At 63.1% G+C, this 20,056-nt stretch overlaps 2 protein-coding genes across 5 annotated transcripts in view; both read right to left on the minus strand.

Moving 5' to 3' along the window:
- Positions 1 to 972: 972 nt before the first annotated feature.
- Positions 973 to 2,698, minus strand: HES6 (hes family bHLH transcription factor 6). The gene is made up of 4 exons (XM_037161475.2): positions 2,518 to 2,698; positions 2,354 to 2,440; positions 2,163 to 2,244; positions 973 to 1,946 (listed from the first exon to the last, which is right to left on the minus strand). Exons 1-4 carry the CDS (start codon positions 2,605 to 2,607, stop codon positions 1,522 to 1,524), a joined length of 684 nt encoding a protein of 227 aa, XP_037017370.1. The 5' UTR covers positions 2,608 to 2,698; the 3' UTR covers positions 973 to 1,521.
- Positions 2,699 to 6,685: 3,987 nt separating this feature from the next.
- Positions 6,686 to 20,056, minus strand: part of PER2 (period circadian regulator 2) — a 32,761-nt gene continuing 19,390 nt past the window's right edge. For 2 of the 4 annotated variants that reach the window (XM_053655241.1, XM_053655242.1), the window contains exons 11-23: positions 19,837 to 19,990; positions 19,591 to 19,696; positions 18,907 to 19,032; positions 18,483 to 18,567; positions 17,481 to 17,643; positions 17,258 to 17,382; positions 16,338 to 16,502; positions 15,157 to 15,411; positions 12,454 to 13,304; positions 11,492 to 11,678; positions 10,506 to 10,686; positions 9,583 to 9,733; positions 6,686 to 8,636 (exon numbers count right to left, since the gene is read on the minus strand). In XM_053655241.1, coding sequence (XP_053511216.1) covers positions 8,487 to 8,636; positions 9,583 to 9,733; positions 10,506 to 10,686; positions 11,492 to 11,678; positions 12,454 to 13,304; positions 15,157 to 15,411; positions 16,338 to 16,502; positions 17,258 to 17,382; positions 17,481 to 17,643; positions 18,483 to 18,567; positions 18,907 to 19,032; positions 19,591 to 19,696; positions 19,837 to 19,990 — 2,699 coding nt within the window. In that variant the 3' untranslated portion in view covers positions 6,686 to 8,486. Of the gene's footprint in view, positions 8,637 to 9,582; positions 9,734 to 10,505; positions 10,687 to 11,491; positions 11,679 to 12,453; positions 13,305 to 15,156; positions 15,412 to 16,337; positions 16,503 to 17,257; positions 17,383 to 17,480; positions 17,644 to 18,482; positions 18,568 to 18,906; positions 19,033 to 19,590; positions 19,697 to 19,836; positions 19,991 to 20,056 lie in introns of those variants that run through there. The other 2 variants (XM_053655243.1, XM_053655244.1) reach the window with 2 other exon arrangements.

The following is a 20,056-nucleotide window of genomic DNA, read 5'->3' on the forward strand; positions in this document are numbered from 1 at the left end:
AACCATGCCACCTTCTCAAGCCCTGTCTGACGCATCTGTGTCCCTCACCCCACCTCTCAACAGCTCACCCTTGGTCGCTAAAATTAAGCTGCAGCTGAGGCCTAAGACTGGATCACAGGGGACCCGCTTGTAAGAGGGCTGTTAGGAAAGTTGTTCTGGATGCAAAGGTTTACTAGATAAGCGATGTGGGTGTCAACCCTGAATTGTCACACTCTTCCCCAGCCCGGGCACTGCTGACCCCAAGAGAGAATAGCTGCTCTGGGGCCCTGAGGAAGATGAGGGGCGAGGCTACGGGTGGCAGTGGCCGGGCTGTTAATTGACTGAATGCCAGCTGTAGGCCTGGTCCAGCCCGAGGCAGTCCCCCAACACCCCAGCCGCCCACCCAGCACCCTCCCCACAAGGTTTCTGACCTCCAGGCCCAGCACGACCTCCAGTCCAAGTGGCCTGCAGCCATGGTGACCTCTCTTCAAGCCATGAACTGGGTTACCGAGGTCACTGGCAATAGTGGAAGCTCCCTGTCAGTCAAGGGAAGTGACAACCCAAGTGGGCTGACATCCCGCTCACAGATCCTAACACAGGTTTTTGAAAGAAACTTCCAGACCATATGGCTACCAGTTCCTGGGGACTCGCGAACTGGAGAGTGGCCCGGGACAGGCTGCTTCCCTATTGCTTGGTTGCTCTGCAGACAAACCCCCTGCCTGTGGTACCCACCACCAGGCCTCACACACCCCAGGCTGAGCAGACCAGGCCTGAGGACCCACAGGGGAAACCCACGAGGTACTGCTGGCACCAGGAGCACTGCCCACTGTGCGGCACGGTGTCCCGTCTCCACTGCACTCCACTGCTCCCTCTGCCGACCAGGGTGAGCATTAAGTACAGGAAAAACGTGCTCAGTTTACTATTCACATATCTGACACATTAATGACATCACCTCATTCAGTCACACTGCAGAAAGTAACTAACACTCTGAAGTCCTTTATTTAATAGATCAGAACACTAGATAGCAACCTAACAAACTCAAGTGTGCTAAATGCAAGGCGCACAGAAAGCCCAGCTTCTCTGGCAGCTGGGGGCGGTTCTGCACCTGTCTCCACCATGTCCTAGCCGAAGCAGCGAGTTCAAGCTTCTGCCCAGGCAGGGCTGCCAGGGTCAGAGGTCTCCCTCTGCCCTGACACTTGTTCCCCGCGCCGAGGAGAGGCTCAGCTCCACTGTGGTCACCTCTGCCCCATATCCACACAGTGTCTGGAGAGCGCTGGAAACTCTGCAACATTCCTCCTCCTGCCCGTAGCTCCCTCCCTCCACCCTCCCAGAGGTGGGGCACCAGAAGTTACTCCCTGAAGGGCAGGGCAAGGGGCCTGGATGGACTGGCCATCAACTAGGAGGGTGGATAGCCAGGACCCTGCTCCACCACATCTAGACCCCAGGGAGGAGGGGGTGGCTGGCAACCAGGAGAATGACGACGGCTGGGAGACACGAGCGGACCGCAAGGTGCTGGCCAGGGCCACGGCTGGCTGGCACTGGTCACCAAGGCCTCCAAATGCTCTGGGCCACGTGGGCAGTGGTAAGGCTGCCCAGGGCCTCAGGCACCAAGTCCAGCCCCTCAGCAGGTGCACAGCTCAGTTCAGCCTCGGGGGCCTCCTCCAGGTCGGAACACGGGTCGTCCCCAGAGGGTGGAGGGCTGGGTAGTGGGGACCCCGGGGCCCCTCCTGTGAGCCAGCTGCTTCTCCTAGGGGCTCCCTGGGGCCCTGCCAGAGCGTCCCCCAACAGATCCCGGAAGCTGCTCCCCTCGTGCAGAGGCATGGACTCCAGCAGATGGTTCAGGAGCTCAGCGGCAACGGTGGCGTCGATGGCCTGGCACGTGGACACGAACGTGTGCACCTCATGCATGCACTGGATGTAGCCGGCGGCGAAGCGCTCGCTGGCTTCTGCCTGCAGCTGCTCGAGCCCTGCACCCAGAGATGGGAGGGAAAGAGCCATGTCCCCACCCGCCTGGCCAGCAGTGACCTGGCTCACCCAGGAGACGCTGGGGCATGCCCTGCTCCTCGGTGAACTCGAGATGCCGACAGCACAGGGGCGCCGGGCCTAGAAATCCTACGCCCCTGCCAGGGGCAGGTGAGCGAATGCGCCCCGCGTCCCAGCCCGCAGGTCCCGCCGTCACTCACCGCGCGCCCAGCCCCGCAGCGCGCCCTGCACGCGCCGCACCGTCAGCTCCAGCACCTCGGCGTTCTCCAGTTTGGCCTGTACCTGCGGAGGCGGCGGGGACGCCGGGTAGGGAGAGGCAGTGAGGGTAGCGCCGCGACCCCTACCCGCCCACTCGGCTGTCCCTGGGCACCTGCCCGCCCGCCCGCCTCACCTCGGTGTCGGCCAGCAGCAGCCGTAGTTCCTGCAGACTCTCGTTGATCCGCGCGCGGCGCTTCTTCTCCACCAGGGGCTTCCGGGCCTGCGGGAAGCCGATCACTGAGCCCCAGCACCGCGCCGCCCCCCACACGCTCGCACGCCCACAGCTCCGGCCAGCACCTTGCGGTCCACTCGTGTCTCCCAGCCCTCGCCATTCTCCCGATCCGTACGGTCCCATTCCCGGGCACCAGACGCCGGGGACCGGCCCATGATCCGCACCACCCACAGTGCAGGGAAGCTCCTCAGCGCGGCGCCCCTCGCCCCGCTGTTGTTACCACCGCGACCAGCCTCCCTCTATAGGCTCTTCCGCCGGCCCTGGGGCCCCGCCCCTTTTATAGCGCCTTATTTGCATCTCAACGCGCGGATTGGCCGCGTACTCCAGGAGTGGCTAGCCGGAGGCTCACCGCAGCCAATTGAAGCGGTGCGCTTTGTGCAGCCCCTCAGCCAGCAACGACCAGCAGCTGGTGGGGCGTGGCCCCCAGCTGGGCCCCAGCGTGACCCTCGCGGGGGGCTGCGGCTCTTGGGTGCGCTGGTTTCCCTCCCCACCCAAAGCAAAGCCCCCCAGGTCAGCTGAGCGTGCGAGCAGCTCATCCACCCACCCATCTCCATTTGGGTTCCCAGATGCCTCCCCAAAGGAGTGTTGTGCGCGGGCGCGCTAGGTCCCGAACCAAGTACGGCAAAGCCAGTCAAGTCCGCGGTCTCCAGTCTGGATGGGACCCCGGGTCTGAACTGGTGGGGGCTGCAGAGCTTCGGGGAGGTGGGAGCTCATGTTGCAACGGGGGTGGGAGCGAGCCGTGGCCCCCTTGAGTTCCTTGCAGGTTCCTGTGTCCAGACGCTGCACCCCCTTCTGCAGCCTTCACCCTGTTCCGGGATCTGAGCGGGGCGTGGTTCGCGGCCGCCAAGCCACTGCTCCTCCGGGCTCCCCTTCTCTGGTCATGCCCCTGTACCTCTGTCCTTCCCCCTTCCAACCCCCCCCCCCACATCTACCCGTTCTTTCCTGGTCCTCATTCCCATCACCGCTCTAAGCCCCCACCTTCCCCGAACGCCCTTCGCTCCTGTGGCCCCCTTTGACCTCCCCTTCTCCCCTTGGCTCCACGCCCTTTCCCAGTCTCACTGCTCTCTCCCCCATCTTTCCCTGCTCCCCCCTACACCCCTCCAGTTACCCACCACCGCCTGCCCTTCCCTGGTCCCCACTCCTGCTTGTTCGCCCTGCCACCCCTCCCTCTAGTCCCCTTCATGCCCCCCCCCCCCCGCCACGTCCCCCTTCGGCTCCCTTTACCCCTCAGCCCCGCCCCCCTCCACACACACCGCTCCAGGCTCCTGGAGGCCGCCGTCTGGACCCCGTAACTTGATGCCCGTGACAGTTGGCAGCTGCAGCCGCAGCCGCTACGGCAGAGAAAAGCGGCGGCCGCGCCAAGAGAGACAGGTGTTGGCCGCTCTTTTGTCTCTGACGCCTTTGTCCCGCGGGCGGGCAGCGGGCGCGCCAGTGTCGGACAGACGGCCGCCACCCCCGCCGCGGGCGCCCATCTGCCTGCCTGGCCTCCCAGCGGGTGGGGGAGCCGCGCCCTTGGGTATCACCCTGGGGACCTGAGTCTGACCCCTGGTCCCCCTGCCCACAGCCTACTTCTGCACGGCCAGGGAGGGCTGGAAAGCCAAGCTGCCTTCTGGCCTTCACCTTATGCCTGGAACACTCTCTGCCTCAACCTTCCCTGGCTGTCTCCTCCCTGTTCAGGCCCGTTTCCCTCATTTTCCTTGTGGGGGCGCTGTGCCCCACCGGCCCACTGCACACACAGGATTAGGACTGTCAGGGTCCGGCTGGCAGCCCCCACCCCGGTCGAGGGAAAGTCCCAAGTAGGACCCCCATCCACCTGGTCTGGTAGGAGCCCTGGGTGCCTAGGGGATGAGCAGGGGACGACCTGCCAGAGAGATCTGGCCGGTCTCCAGGTGGCTGTTTCACTTTAGGCTCCGCACCAGAGGGACCTCCACAGGCAGAGCAAGTTTTGTCAGAGATCTGAAGGTTCCCCAAGTCACCTCACTGAACGCTGGGAGTCCCTGGGGGCCCCTTGCTCTGAGTCTCCCCTACCCCTGGTCTGTGCCCCTCGGGGGCCTTCCTCAGACCAGCACTGCTCACCCAGGCGTGCGCCTGGTCCTTTCTTCAGTCACTCCTGTTGTCCTCCATCTCCCCTGCAAGCCAGAAAACTCAGCTCTCTTCCTGCTGCCCTCCCCTGGTTGCTCAGAGACCAACTGCCTTTCCAGCCCCACACCTACTGGGGCACTAACGGGGGTGGGGGAGGTGGGCCCCTAGTTGGCCTGTATCTTTACTCTTCCTTACCATTTACACACCACCTCAGGGAAGGAGACACCCCAAGCCCCCCACATGTAACTACAGGTGAGTTTTCACTACTTTGAGAAGTGGAAAAATAAACTCGGTGATCTCTCTCATACTGTTCCCTACCCCTCTCTTTGGCCAGTATATTATTTGAACAAGGCCAAATGTGTTCTAGAATGCTCTCCATGGAACATAGGTCACGTTCGTACAGGATAATCAGAATGCTCAGGGCAAAGATGGGCAGAACACCTGACTGGACAGGGTGCCGAGAGGGGCGCTGGGGGACGAGGTGACAAAGGCTAACGGTGCAAGCCAAAAATGAAAGGTCACAGGGAACTCCAGGAAATGCAAACAGGAGACCCCCGAACAGAATGTGATGTTAGCACGTTGTCCCGCTCAGCAGCCACTTCTGTCCCAGCCACGGCACAGATCATGGGGGTCAACTTTTAGCACCCATTGGTAGCAGAGCAAGGAAGGCTTCCTAACAGTCACGGGACCTGATATAAAGTTGGCCATAGAAACCCATGACAGGTGGCTGTTGTCAGAGAAGGGAGGAAGTGAAGGGAAGGCTGGGACCTGGGGGCCTTGTCTGGCACGGGGTGGGGGGTTCGGAAATGCCACCAAGAGTTGAAGGAAGGAGAAATTACGAGCTGGGGTAGGGCTCAGTGAGCGAGTGCCCTGGGGGGGGGGGGAGCATGAGGAGAGAGCCGGTGAGTCCCGGGCCGGCCTGGAAGTCGCCCAAGGCCCTGTCTTTGGGGTCAGCCTCAATCTCCCTCGGTGGGTCCACTGTGTGGTGGGCGTGGCTGTTCCCTTCCAGATGCCTGGCTGCCCCCTAGTGAGGCCACCATGCCCTCACTCCCTGCCTCACAGGGCCTCTCTAAGCAGAACCGCTGCCTGCCGTCTGTCCCTTGGACTGCCCCCACCTTCAAAGTCTGCCTGCCCAGACTTCCTGAGCATCTGAGCCCTTTGATCCCCTCAGATGCAGGGACGAAGGCCAGCAGACCCTGGGCAGGGCCGTGGTGTCCACAGGGACCAGACAGCAGCAGCTCTAGCAGTGGCGGCAGCCCGTGAACCCCAGGGGCACAAAGGCAGGGGGCAGCCTGCGGATGTCTAGGTCACTTGTGGGCACTCGACCTGGGGGCCTCTTAGTGCCCACAGGTTTGTGCTCTTGGGTTCTATGGTCAATAAAAACCCAGGCAAGTGTCCCCAAAGGTACTCAGAAGTCCGGCGAAATGGCCACGTCTGGCCACTGAGAGGCTCTGCTCACCCAGAGGACTGAGCCATTGCTCCCCCTCCCCTCTGGTAAGAGGTAGCCAGGCCAGGAGGTAGAGCCAAGCCCTCCCTACTGCTTGGAGAGCTTCTGGAAGGCTGGGCCCTGGGTCCAGGACCTGGTCATCTTCCCGCTCTGACGCTCCCGGACCCCTGACATCGTTCTCTCCCATTCTGGCGAGGCCCCAGATGGCTCCATCATGACAGAAGGAAAGCCAGGGCCAGCGGGGTGGGGGGTGATGGCGCTGTGCTGCCCGGTCACCTCTGACGGAGATGGGAGGCCGCCCTGGGCCTGCGGTCAGCCCACGTGGTCAGGCACCCAAATCGGCGCCTGGGGTCCTGCGGAGCCGGGAGGAGCTCAGGCTGAGCAGAGCACCCTCATCCCAACCTACCTGCAGGGCAAAGACCGGGAGAAATCGAGTCCAGGTCACAGGCTCCGGTTTTCCGTCCCAGGAAGCCCACATGGCAGGGGCTGTGGGAAGGGAAGTGTGCGTCGCAGACGCATGGGACCAGAAGGGACAGCGCCGCGCAGGAAGCTCGCTGCGCAGGGGCGTGGCCAGCGGGGCGGCGAGGGGGCCTCCGTGAAAGGAGAGTCCCCAACGCGGAACATGGAGTTCTGTCTTAAAAAATCTTCGATCATCTTTAATTATCTCTACTCAGTTTTCTCCCAGCGTTAAAGGCTCACACAAATAAAAATAAAAATATACTCGCTTTATTTACCAATTTTCTAAAAGGCAGAAAGTCATAAAAAGACACAACAAGCAGCTGAACGACGACTGCACTGGGCGGAGGAAGCTGGGTTTGTGCACGAGCGGACCGCGGTGCGGCCACGCTAGGAGTCGCCAAGTGGCCTCGGGGGCGTTTTCCATCTCCGAGGGAATGTAGTAAAAAAAAAGGCTCAGTTTAAAAATCGAGGACGTTTTCAGAACACCCGTGTAAGCTCACAGACAAAGGAAAGACGACTCGATACATGGCGCCGTGTAAACAATGCCACAAAATGCTCCTAGGGCCGGCCCCTGCGCACGCGGAAGCTGCACAGTGCGCGGCACTGAGTGTATAGCGCTGACGGTAAACATTCACGACGGTAGAGAAGGTTTTGGCAGTTGGTGTTTGCGGGACACCAGTCCCCGGGTGACGGCCTGACTTCCGCAGAAGGCAGGACGCAGTTGGCAGCGTCTCATTCCCACACGCAGGCAGGACTGCACGCAGAATGTGGGCGCCTGGAGGTGAGAGTACTTTGTAAAACAAAGCTCGACAGTGTTTCGTGTTTGAGTTTCTGAAGAAGAGGACTCATTCAGGAGCAGGACGGTCTGACTATGAGAGCCACCGGGCTGAAAGGCAGCTCCGCGGTCCGGGCTGCTGCTTGCCCATCTGGGAGCAGGGGAGCCTGCCGCCTGGTGGGTCCCCACGCTCAGTGCAGTTGTGAGCTGATTCTCATCAGCTTGTGCTTCTCTTCATTCCAGGGACCGATGATATTTCTCCCACACAGTCTCTGGTGCATATGGCCCAACGTGAGGCTCTGCAAACAGCCGGGCAGAATGCCCTCCCTCTTCCCCAAGGGTCCCCCTGGCCTGAAGGTGCCAGAGGCCCTGGGGGACACCACTGCAGAGACCGAAGCCATGCCGAGTAAAGGAAGGCTCATGAAAAGGCTGGGGCAGGAGAGGCAAGCTCACTGCACCAGCAACAGACACCATCCCGAGGGCCCCCTGGGTTGGTGGCTGCTCTGCCAGGGCCAGAGCGGGTGTCTGGGGCGTGTCAGCTGGAGAGCAGGGGTGGGTCCTCAAAGCCTGGCCTGCAGACAAAATCGCCTTTGCAAAGAGATGGTCGACCACCTGTTTCCATGGACGTGCTGGCTGGGGTCCGAAATGGAGCCAAGGATGACGCAGAGACACCCAGGAGGGCCAGGGCGAGAGTCAGAGGGAACTGGTCATGAAGCGACCAGCCTTGGTCTGGAGCCGGCTGCCCCAGGCAGCTGCCGCTACTGCACCCGAAGCCAGAGCTGCCGGTTTGCTTCACACCATTCGATGCGATGCATTTGGAAAGTAAGTCGGGAGAGGCTGTCACCTCCACTGGGTAGTTTTAAAAATACCTAGTTTGACTAGATGCTACTCGAGATAAAAAGCAGCCCCAAGAGAGGACAGGATTTGAACTGCACACTTGTCCCTGGCGAAGCCCCGCATGGGTGCGTCTCGGGACACCCCATGGAAGCTCAGCGCGGCCCTTGGACTCCCCGCGCCTCCAAGGGCGGATTCAGTCTGAAGCTGCATCCCAGCAAACTCTCTTCCCCGCCCTCCAAGTCCACATTTACATTTTAAATATAAAAGTGTATTTTCTTCCAAACCCTTCCCTCCCTCCACAGTTTTAAGTTACCCCTTCAAAAAACGGTTTTGTTTTCTAAAAGAAACAAACAGCAAAAAGTATGTCCGTCCATCTCCTTGGACTCTGGTGTCAAGCTCTGTCTTCTTCCATCAGCCTGGACGGGTGCTGGGAGTTACGTCTGCCCCTCACATCTGGGGCTCAGGGTGGGCCCATTTTCCTTTCCTTTGGGGTCCGAGGCTTCGCTGAGTCCTGGGGGAGGGCTGTCTTCCTCGTAGGGCAGACGGAAGTCGCTGTCTCCCCGGCTCTCACAGTAAACACATTCCTTAGGAGAAAACGTGAACTCAGCACGAATGATAACCTCGTTCGTGCCGAGTGAGGTGCGGGTGACCGGGTGTGAGCCGTGAGGCCGTGAGGCCGCGGAGGATGGCCGGCACCCTCTGAGGGGACCCCTCCGCAGCGGGAGCCCCCTGCTCTGGGAGGAGGTCAGCCCTGCTCCCTGGGCCCCTGCGTCCCACCGCCCTGAGCCCCGGGGAGTCTGGGCCCTGATGGGAGAGGCGGCTTTGCACAGGCACAGGGCCCGCCCCCCGTGCCTCTGCCGTCCCCCACAGGCCTGGAGTTCAGCGACCAGCTTAGGTCTTCTCCTCCATGAAACTGGACGCAACAGCACAAGGGGGGAGGGACTCATCCCCCGCACAGCTGAGGGGGTGCTGTGCAGGGCAGACAGGGCAGGAAGGGTGGCATTGCAGCGGCTGGAGGACACTGGGACCTGACAGGAGTGGGCACAGGGGTGCAGACAGGTATTCAAAACACTTTGTCAACTGATTTAAGAAAGAGAGATCAATTTGCTGTCCACATATTGATGCATTCATTGGTTGGTTCCTGGATGTGCCCTGACCGGGGATCGAACCCGCATCCTGGGGGACTCGGGAAGGAATGGAAGGGGCAGTGGAGTTGGGCAGGCGTAAGGAGCGGAGATTTACTACTCCTGCTGTTCCTGAGTGGCCCACATGGGTGTTCGGGTCCACGATAGGAGAAGTGTTCTTTAAAGTGGGAAACAGAATAGAAAAGAAAACTCAGACTTCGGCACGCAGTGGGGGTCGGATGCTCGGAAGACCTCTGGGGAACGACGGGAGGGGTTCTCCGAGGCCGACCGACAGTGGGGCGGCATCTCTTCCTCTCTGAGCACGGCGTTAATCTTGGGGGTCCCGTGCAGAGCACCGAGCGCACCCACGCAGCCCGCTGGGGCACCACCCCACAGGGCAGCTTACCATCACGTCCACGGCCTCAGGCAGGCCGCCCGCCCGCACCCATGGGTGCACCTCCTGCAGCTCCTGCTTCTGCCCCTCGGTGAAGCGGGGCTGCAGCCTCCGCAGCAGCCTCAGCCTCTCCCTGTCCTCCTGCAGGACGGCTTCCGGGTCTCTGCTCGGCGAGGAGAGACGGGGGAGTGTTAGGACGAGTGTTAGGACGTGTGCTCCTCTACAGAACACTCTCGTTTTCTTCCATTGTTAATGAGGAGTCTCGGGGACTTTTATTTCATGCAGATTGCCTTTTCATTTAAAACAGGTCACTCTTGTTAAGGTGACTTAACATCTCAAGTGCACAACTGTGGTTCTGTGAAAACCACAGTCCCAGGGACGGTTCTACTTTCACTTTAAACTCACGGGAGCTGGGTGTCCGCAGGCACTTGGTTCTGCACAGGGTGGTGAGTCTGGAAGGTTCCCGCCAGGAGGCAGTGGGGAGACTGGCTTTCCTTGCCCCCTGCCAGCATGGGTCCCCCCAACTGAGGGGCCTGGCTGCCCTCCCCGGGACGGGGCTCCACAGGGGCAGGGACCCCGAATGTTGCTCGGGGCAGCCTGAGCCAGAGTCACAGCCTTGGCACAGCCCCAGGCTCACTACGGAGCAGCTGGCGGCTGCAGGCTGGTCACCCACCTTGGCCCATGGGTTCTGCCTCTCTAAGACACAGGCACCCCTGTCCCCCCGTGGGGTTACCGGGCAGCAGGACCAAGGAGGGGGGGTTGGCACAGACGTTTCACCAGTGTCCAGTGCGACCCCCGGGAGGGTCTCCAGAGGCCTGCGGCACTCCGTTCGCTCTGAGAGGCTTTCAGAGGGAAGCCCCCCCACTGGTGACCTGGTTTGGGGACCCCCAACCCAGCCCTGCCCGTGTCCCCAGGAAAGGCCAGTGGGCAGTTACCGGGAAGGCATCTGGTACGTCATCATGACGCCGTCGTCCACGTCAGCCATCAGCAGCCAGACGGGGTCCTGGAGGACGCACCTGACGGAGCACGCGCCCACCTCCGCTCCTGCTCTGTGATTCTTCTCCGAGGAGTCGATGCTGCCGAAGTACCTGCTGGTGCGGCTGGTGCTGCTACTGCCTTTGGAAACGGGGTGGAGGCTCAGACCACACACGCCCAGGCCGACCTCGTGGGCGTGCGCGTGGGTGGACACAGGCTGGCTGGGGGCGGAGAGGCCTGTCTGGAGACCTGCGCCTGTGCTGGGGGGGCTGCCCCGTCCCCAGTTCTCAGATGGCCTGGACCACGAACGGGACACCGGCTCGTGCCACAGGGGGGCTCTCCTGGGGAGGCCGAAGCAGCCCTGGCGGAGCCCATCTTAGAAGTGACTCGGCCTTTCCTGCACTCAGCCCCTCGCACCAAGCCAGGCCATGGAGACACCGGTTTGGCCTCATCAGCGAGAGCCTCTGGAGGGGGCGAGGCCAGGGGGCGCCCGAGAAGGGGAGGCTCACTGGGGACGGCAGGGGCCTTGGAAGGTGGGGAGGGCGCCTGCCCGGTAGGTCGGGTCCAGATCATCCTCCAGTGACCCGCTGGGTACAGCATGTGATCCAGACACTGGGCTCCCCAGAGAGAACCAGCTCAGGAAGGGGAACCCTGACTGGCCCTCCAGGCAAGCAGGGCTGCAAGTCCTGCCGTGGGTGACATGGAGGTGAGTGGGTATGAGGGACAGTTGTGACTGGGGAGGGCCTGCCCAACCCCTGGGGGCAGAGCACCTGCCTGCCCGTCAGAACAGCGGGGGCCCTGAGCTGGTCCCCGTGGGCCTGGTGGCTCTGGTGCAGCCGGGCCCCACAGCGTGGGAGACCTGCAGGCTGTTCAGGGGGGCCCCCAGGAGAGTCTTCAAAGCGTACCCCCAACCCCAGAACTCAGGCTCCCAGCAACACCCACAGACCTGCCCCACTTCTGGACACGCCGTAGCCCAGTGAGCTGGAGCCCAGGGAGTCGGAGGTGGCGGAGGCCCCGCTTCTCGACAGGGCCGACTCCTCCGCCGAGCAGAGGTCCTCGCGCAGCAGGAGGTCGAGCAGGTCGCTGGCCGTGGAGAGGCCATCACTGTTCTGGGCGTCTGAGGGCTCCTCGTGCTTTGGGGACAGGGGGAAGACACCAGGCGGGGCCCAGTCAGGACCAGCTCGGGGGACTGCCTGCACAAGGTTGCTTGGGGACAGGGCGGGCCCTCGTCTCCAGGTGAACCGGCTGCAGCCGTGGGGACTACAGGGAGACGCCGGCTGCTCCACAGGGTTCTGGGGGAGTCACACGTGGATCCCAGGGTGGGGAGTGGGGGGAGGCCTTACACTTGTTCCTGCAGGAGAGCAGCCAGGAAGGCAGGGAGATGCCCCCCATACCAAGGCCGCTCCTGGGGTCCCCCTGGAACTGGGCCTATAGGCGAGACCCCAGCAATAGGAGTGGGGAGGACGGCAGGCCCACGGGAAACCAGCATCCCAGGAACGGAACAGGAGCAGCGCTGCGGCGCTCCGGAGGCGTGGGAGGATGGGGCAGCCGGCCGGGCTTCAGAGCCCCCGAGACACGTCCCAGGAGAACGGCTGCCCCCACGACCTCGGAGGAGCTGAGTTCTGACATTTAGCCCAGCTGTGCTTTGTCCCCGCACTTGCACTGGGAATCTCAAGGCCTGTGAGAACAAGTGGCCAAGCCACCCGGGCCACGTGGACCTTGCACTCGCCCTCAGACGACCAATCTCCCTTCATCTAGACCCCAAGACAGTACAAAGCGCCCCCCACCCGTGTCTCCTCTACAGGGGCATTTACCTGGAAAGCGTTAATCGGGTAGGTACGTCAAACTGAAATACCTGGTGCGACCCTCACCTAGAAAACACCTGCATCTGAGAGGAGGCAGACCTACCGTGGGGGCTGCAGGGCCGCCCGCTGCAGCGAGAGCACGGCAGGGAATCCTCGTGGTCGGCGCCGCCGTCAGCGGCCAGTCCCGAGACGGGCTGGGTTTGCAGTCCGGTCCCGCCGTCCCCGAGGCCCCTGCAGCCCCGGGGCTGCCCTCGGGGGCCTCCTCCAGCTGCAGCAGGTTGAGCTGCAGGGGTGAGCTGCCTCGGGACTGGAAAAGTGGTGGGGAGGCCCGGCCGGAGGGCCCGGTGGCCGACAGTGGGGTGGCCGGTGTGGCCACACGGGACACAGGTGGCCCATGGTCTGCCCGAGGACAAGGGCAGGGCTGTCTGCGGGGTGAGGTCCGACCAGGGAACTCAGGCTGCGGGGCAGGGACCATCTGGCTGGGGAAGAAGCCCGGCGGCAGGTTCGGGGTCACCGGGGGGAAGGGATAGCTGGGTAACACCAAGGCCATGACTGGGGCCAGGGGGGCAGCGAACGGCGGGGGCTGCACTGCAAACTCCTGATGAGCGTCTGTCGGCATAGCGGGCACCCCAAAGCTGGCGTGGGCCTCCATCGGTGTCGCGGTCACCGTCCCAGGCGCTGGCACGATGCCGGGGGCCGGGAACACCGGCAGGGAGTAGGCCGTCACGGGGCTGGGGAAGGGCGCCGCGGGGCAGCTGGACTGGGACGTGTCCGAGGGCGACCAGGCTGTGGCGTTGAGGCCCACCAGCGGGGGCCGGTGGGGCACGGGCCCCCCCGAGCCGGTGCTGTCAGAAGAGTCCCGGGGCTTGACCCGTTTGGGCTTCAGTTTCCTGCTCTTGCTGGTTTTTTTCCAGGACGGGTCTACTCCAGAGCCGCTCCTCAGCCCAGGGGTGGCTGCAGTGACGGAAAAACACGCAGTGTGAACACCTGACCCTGCACGTGACTCCTGTCATGCCAGCTCTCAGAGACCTGCACACTCCACAGCTGGAAGGTGCCTGTTAGTTCAACAGCCCATGTCCCCAGATGTCAGCCTGGGGACCGTCGGGCACACCGTAGGGTCCCCTGACATTCACTACCGTGAGAAAAGTCAGGGCAAAACGCTACGTTTTTACGAAACCAGATTCAATCAATTTAAAGGACCACTGTTAATTGCAAGATCACATTTCTTGTTTTCTTCTGCAAGTAAAATGTCATTTCCTTTAAGAAGTAACGGCAGTAACACATGGGATCAAAAAGGTCTTATTTGTCCAAAGGAAGTTAAAAAGCTGGCAATTCTGCGCTGTCCCCCAGTACTGGCTTGTGAAACCTGAGGTCGTCAAAGCCGATCGATCGGTCAGTGTCCTCAGCTGTCCCACTGGAGGTCCCCGTTGGACAGAGCCAGCCAGAGGGTCTCCGTGGCACTGGCCTCGGAACCAGTTTCTGCCTCTGAGGACAAATGGCTGGGATGAGCCTTCTCCAGCGGGAGGGCCTCACCCGGTGACAGGAGGGGCTCTGGGCACGTCTGCCCACCTCCCCGGCCTGGGCCAGCACCGGGAGTCCTGTCGGCTGGGGTGGGGGGTGGTCACGCCAAGCTTGGCTGGGATGGGCAATGGGGTGGGTGCCAGGAGTTTCTCCTCTCGAAAAACACAGGGCGACTCAGGGCTCCCAGAGCAGGAGTGTGGGGACACCTGTCAGCTGTGCTGGGGGCCCCACACCTTTGCCAGGCCGAGGCGAGCTGCTAGGAGGGTGGCGTCCTGTGGTTCGGGCCCTCTGGCGGGCATTCTTCCCGTGAGAAGTGTGTCCCCTGGTGAGACCGGTGGCTAGGGCCCTTGGGACCCCAGCCCAGGGTCTGGGAGTCCCTGCCCTGCACAAACTTCTGGCCACGGGGGCAAGGAGCTGGGACTCTGTATCAAGCCAGGCCCACTGGGGGCTGCCCAGGGTTGGGGGCAATGCCTGTCTGTGGTCTCCTCAGAGGTTCCCTTGGGCCTGGAGTCACCCCAGGTCTGGGGAGGCAGGAGGGTGTTGGCCTCTCTCCCGGGGCAGACGCTCACTTCCTGGTGTCTGCCCGGAGACCCAGAACAGCAGGGCAGCCCTCTGCTGCGTGTCTCCCAGCTCGCCGGCTCTCAGTCTGGGCCAGGCCCAGGAAGCCCAGGGAAAAGGTGGCGGCTTTGATTGGCTCCGCCCTGTCTGTGGGGTCTGGGAAAGTGGCTGGGGTCAGGAGCCAGGCTCCTGGACCAGAAAAGGTGCAAAGAAGCCAGTCTGCGCTCCCTCATCCCTTGCCCTTGAACCAGCTGGTTGCCCTCGGCCTACAGGGCAGCTGCGAGCACCCACGGGCTCCGTCTGGCTTCAGAGGCGTCAGCCCGGGCTCCCCCCGCCCCCAGGGGCCGGCCCCAAACACCCCTCGGCACCATGCTCACTGTCTTTGCAGTGTCGGCTGTGGCCTGCCTGGGCCTCTGGGAGCCCTGTCTGGGTGGGCTCGTGGGCTGGGGTCCCCTGACCCTCTCAGTCACCCAGGCAAGAAGTGTCTGATGAAGCTGAAGTGAAACTACCGCCCTGCACTCCATAGGGCTGGCCTGCAACTGTCACCATGTTTACGGTGCCGCTCCCGTGGAGACATGAAATGACAAAGTCTCCCCAGCCGTCTGACAAACTTGGGTGTCCTGAACTGGGGACACTTCATACTTTGAAAGCCACACTGGACTCAGCACTACTAAAAATAAAGCTTTCTTTTTTTCAATCCCCACTTCGTTCAGGTACCACCACCTACCTCTTTCATTCACCTGCCCCCGGGACCTTTCTTGTAAGTAGTAATGGCAGCGAGAGTGGAGGACATTGAGTTTCCTTGTTTCCTTGAACTTGAGCAGGAAGTTCTGCTCCTCCTTCTGGGTGTGGGCAGCCAGCACCTCTTTGGTGAGGCCCAGCCTCCTGAAGGGCTCCTTCTCTGGGCTGAGGCCGCAGGGCAGGGTGGCCCCTGCCAGGCAGTCCGGGGACTCAGGCCCACTCACAGCGTCGTCTGCCATCTCTGCGGGAGTGGACACAGACCTCCCGTCAGCAAGGGCCTGTGCACGTGGCGTTAGGGAGCAACTGACGGCCCCACACTAAGATCTCTGACACTGAGAAGCCCCCCAGGGCACATCCCTGTGGCCTTCTGAGACAGCCCACAACCAAAGGCAGACCACGGTGACAGCTGTCTGGGCTCCAGGGCTCCTTAGGCATCTTGGGCTTCCGTCTCTGACGACAGGGCCCTCCCTGGCTGTCCTCGGCTTTTAGAGCACAGCAGTCTGAGGCTGCTGTGGGTCCCCACCCTGTTGCAGACCACGCTTGGTGGCCGGGCCACCGAGAACTGGGGCCTAGACAGGACGGGGCAGGTGGATGGGACGACCGCCCTGGGAGGGGACTGAACACCGCCTGCCACGCATGCTCTCTTCCTGGCCATCTCCCTCTTCCCGGCACAGCCAGTCCGGGGCCTCCTGGGGCACCCTGGGGAGCCACTCGCACAGGCAGCCCTGGGCCGTGCCTCCCTGCACACCTGTACGTGGCCCCTTCCTGCCCTCACGCAGGGAAGCGGAGACACTGAAGGGGTGGTTAGGCCCGGCAGGGCAAGCGGGGACGAGGACACAAGTTCCAGGGCCGTGTGGGCCCAACGCCTAACAAAGGGAGAGTCCGAGGGCCCTGCAGGGTCCTGGGAGGCCTGGGCTCCGCCCCACTGCACCCCTGTGCGTATTTACACCTGAGCAGAAGCGGCCAGCAGGTGGCGCCAGAGCACAGCGGGATAGGACAGGCGGGGCCCCGCCCGCCCCACAGGTCCTCAGTCCCGCTTGCTAGGCTGTGGTAGGTTCTCCCGCAGTGCCTACACGAAGAGAACTTTTTAAGGTGGCGGCCAGAGCTTCCGGTTTTCACCGCGAACACCAGACGGCCTTCCACGCCGCCCACGCCCCGCCTGCGTACCTAGCTCCGGCTGAGGCTTCTTGTCGCCCACGTGCACGATGGTGCTGCTGTAGCTGCACTGGCTGGTGAGCGACACCACGCTCTCCGCCTTGCCCGGCAGCGTCAGCGAGGTCAGGTGCGCGCTGACACCCGCGTGTCTGTCCACCCTGGGGGGCACTGCCGCCCCTGCGAGAGAACACGAGAGACACACGGATGCAACAGTGACCCTTCCGCGTAAGAAACGCTCTGGCTTGCCAGGCCCAGGACCTGGGAGACGCGATGGTCTGTGCACACCGTGGAGCGAGGCGAGTAGTCCCCGAGTGCTAATGCACCGGGGAAGGTGGCCACGAGGACATCCCTCAATGGGAGCACCTCAGCTCTCACACCCCGGGTCCTCTGGGGGGCAGGTGGCTGGGCCCGGCTGGGCTACAGGGGGCCCAGCTCAGGGCCTGGAAGGCGCGTGGGCAGGGGCCACTCAGGAGGCCAGAAGCCAGCTCGCCCTCCCTGTGGGTGGGCACAGACTGCCCGTCACAGCGTGACTGTCCAGCCACCCATTCTTGTCACAGTGGGGCCCGATTTCTGACCACAGCGATGACCGCCAGGGACACGCACACCATTTGAGCCGCCTGAGAGGTAGTCAGCCTGAGCTAACCCTCAGACAGAGGAAGTGGCCTGCCGGAACCGCCCTCGGGGCTCCAGGCCTCGGGCAGCCCCCAGGGCTCCCGTTTCGGAGTCCAGAGCCACGGGCACCTCTCATTGGCAGAAAATTTGCTGTCGTCTCAGCACTTTGGTCATTTCCCAAAGAGCCTGCACCCACCACTGTGTCCCTGCCGCTGGTGAGGCAGTGGGAGGGACGAAGGGGTCTCGAAGCCTCCTGTGATGCTGGCTGTCATTGTGGGGTCTACACAAGCCACGCCATGGCCAACCCCCAAAACCCGTACCGGCAGGAGGTGGCCCGGGGCTGCCTCTGGCCTTCCGCTTGTCGCTGGCCTCCTGTGTGGCCATGCTCCCTGGGGACTCGCACTTCCTCTTCAGGGTGGTGGCCTCATTGCAGCTCTCCAGGTACCTGCAGGTGGAGGGGGGAGGTCACAGACAGCTTCACCCCACAGCTGGCTGAGACTGGAGGACGGTGGCCTCTGAGGGGGAGGTGGCAGGCACCCGTACCTGATGACACTGTCCAGGCAGCTAATCTGCTGGTAGGAGCCCGTTGGCTGGCCCTTGCAGGCCAGCTCTTCTGCAAAGGCAGCTGTGGGTGGGCTGGCGCCCGGGCTGTCCTTCTCCAAGTCCCGGAAGGCTGTCGCCTGAGCGGGGGACCCACTCTGTGCACCTAGAAGAACGGCAACATTGCTTCTGTCAATACTTGTTGTCCCCAAAGAAAACCCTTCGAATATTTCTACCTAAAGGTGAGGCTGGGGTCCAGACCGGGCGTGGCAGACGCCAAAGCCCAGGCTTGGGGGGGGGGGGCAGGAGCCACTGGGCTGTCTGAGGAGGGGCCTGAGGCTGCAGTCATGGGGCCTGGGCTCAGTGGCACTTGGTCTGGGCTGGCCCCAGGGTCAGGGACTGGGCGGTGGGAAAGGCCAGGTCTTGCTTGTGCTCCTGGAACTTTGGGGGCTGTATGGTCAGTCGGTGTCCCCTGGCTCTCAGAGGTCCACCAGGCCCAGCACAGCCTGGCCCCAGGCGTGAGGAGAGGTACAGTGGCCTGAAGGGCACTACCGTCCTTGCCCTCAGCACGCGCCCTGCATGCTGCTCCCCTGGGGGCCTCACTTATTAGTGTCCCCAAGGCCCACCAGCACAGGGACAGAAGCACATGCCTGTGTCCTAAAGACCAAGGACCCTGGTCAGAGGTGAGCTCTGGCCCTAGGTTCTCTCGGGAAGCTTCTGGGAGGAGGGCGGCCCGATCACAGAGGGCAAGTGAGAGCCCCCGGGGCGGCTGCCTGGGGCGCTCTTGTGCACGTGTGGGCACAGGGCCCCGGGCCACGCTGCAGGGCGCCGGGGTCCGCACAGGAGCACAGCCTCGTGGGGAAGGGGCAGGGCCCTGCTGCCCGAGGGATGGGGCCTTCCCCACACGGTTAGAAGGTGCACTCCTCACTGACCACGGTGGAGGTGACAGCCAGGAAGGCCTTGCCAGACAACAGTTTCACTAAAGGGAACAAGTAGTTCTTTTACCTGTAGGAGATTTCTCCTTCTGTTCTCCAAATTCATCAGAATAATGACTTTTGGACTTGACCTTATGACCATTTTTGGGAATTGCCTTGAAGAAAACCAAAATGAACACATCACTTTCCTTCAGAGACCCTGAGGCCCCGCTGCCACCCCCGCCGGGGGGAGGCTCTGGGGAGACTCGGAGGAAGGAGTGGGACCCATGCTCCAGCTCTAACATGCAGGGAGCAGAACGTGCTCCCCCTCCTGCAGGGAGCTGCCCTCTGCCCCCTCTGCCTGCTTTCAGAGATTTTCACCCAAAACTTCCACCACAGTTCTAGCTGCTTCGGCTCTCAAGAGCCGATGGCGTCAGCCCCGAGCACAGTGTTCAGGAGCAGCCTGAGGGGCCCGGTCTGTGGGGTGGGGGCCGGGACCACAGAGAGGGACCTACGGCTCTCCGCCGGCACGCCTCCTCGTGGCCGTTGCTGTCGCTGGAGGAGGTCTGGCTCATGAGGTGCTCGTGGGAGCCGTTGCTGCCCAGGCTGCCGTAGCCACTGGAGCCGCAGTGGGGCACAGGCTGCAGGGAGCAGATGGGAGGCCTGGGTCCAGGGCTGGGGCGCTGGGGTTGCCCCCCACCCCTGTGGCCAGGGGCACAGGGAGGCCAGGAGCCGCCCAGGGGCGCCGGGCGAGGGCGAGGGGGTACTGCGTGGGGGCCCAGGGTCAGGCTGCACCAGCCTCTCAGCCTCCACCTGCAACACCAGGGTCCCGGACCCCAGCTTGTGGGGAGACCCCACTAAGAGGGACTCCATTCAGCCTTGGGGTCCGAGCCCTGGACTTGTGGGCTGAGCTGGGGAGTGGAAAGGGCGTCCTGCAGCTGCCAGCCCGGACTGCAGGTCAGGGACACACACCCCAGAAGGGCAAGGCTGGGGCTGCCCAGACTTGGCTGCAGGAGTGACAACTGTCCAGACCTGGCACAAACCCCACCCCCACCCCCCACACTGTGGGGGAGAGAACAGGCCCCAGGGTGCAGGGTGGGGCAGGGCGAGGTGAGACCCAGGCAGGGGAGGGGCCCCAGGACCCAGGGCAGTGCTCAGACTGCCTGTCCGGCGGGGGCTGTGGTCAGCAGGGCACCCACCTGCAGCAGCAGCCGGTGGATCTGCTCTGTGAGCTCCTGGACGCCTGCTTGCGGGAGCTGCTCTTCCGCACACGGCGGGGCGAACACATCCTCGTTCAAAGGGCCCCTGTGTGGGTTTCACCATCAGTCAGGCCTCCCTGCACACCCCTGTGGGGCTGCCCCCTCCCAGCTGTGCCACAACCGGGGGCAGGGATGGCCCCCCTGGGGTGGCCCACCAGCACGGCCCGGGGCCCCGGGAGCACGCACACTCTGACTCGGTGCCGCCCGATGATGAAGGAGATCTTCCGGCTCCAGGGGTTTATGAAGCTGGACCAGCTGCTGTCCAGCGTGACGTACTCCCCGTTCCGGGCGCGGAAACGGAGGGGCGAGTAGTCAAACGGCTGCCCGCCGGCCTGCACGACTGGGAGAGGAGACAGCGTTAGGGGCGGGCAGCAGCCAGGCTGGAGGGAGGAGACCCGCTGAGGTG

Source organism: Artibeus jamaicensis, unplaced genomic scaffold (genome assembly GCF_021234435.1).
Source record: "Artibeus jamaicensis isolate MK-2021 breed Jamaican fruit bat unplaced genomic scaffold, CSHL_Jam_final contig_944, whole genome shotgun sequence".
Taxonomy (NCBI): domain Eukaryota; kingdom Metazoa; phylum Chordata; class Mammalia; order Chiroptera; family Phyllostomidae; genus Artibeus; species Artibeus jamaicensis.

What these genes read in the sequence shown, in the direction of transcription:
- HES6 (XM_037161475.2), bottom strand. Translation starts at nt 2,607, where the DNA reads ATGGGCCGGTCCCCGGCGTCTGGTGCCCGGGAATGGGACCGTACGGAT. An exon ending in AGACACGAGTGGACCGCAAG is followed by an intron (nt 2,441 to 2,517) that starts GTGCTGGCCGGA and finishes GGCTTCCCGCAG; the next exon opens with GCCCGGAAGCCCCTGGTGGA. An exon ending in GCTGCGGGGCTGGGCGCGCG is followed by an intron (nt 1,947 to 2,162) that starts GTGAGTGACGGC and finishes CTCTGGGTGCAG; the next exon opens with GGCTCGAGCAGCTGCAGGCA.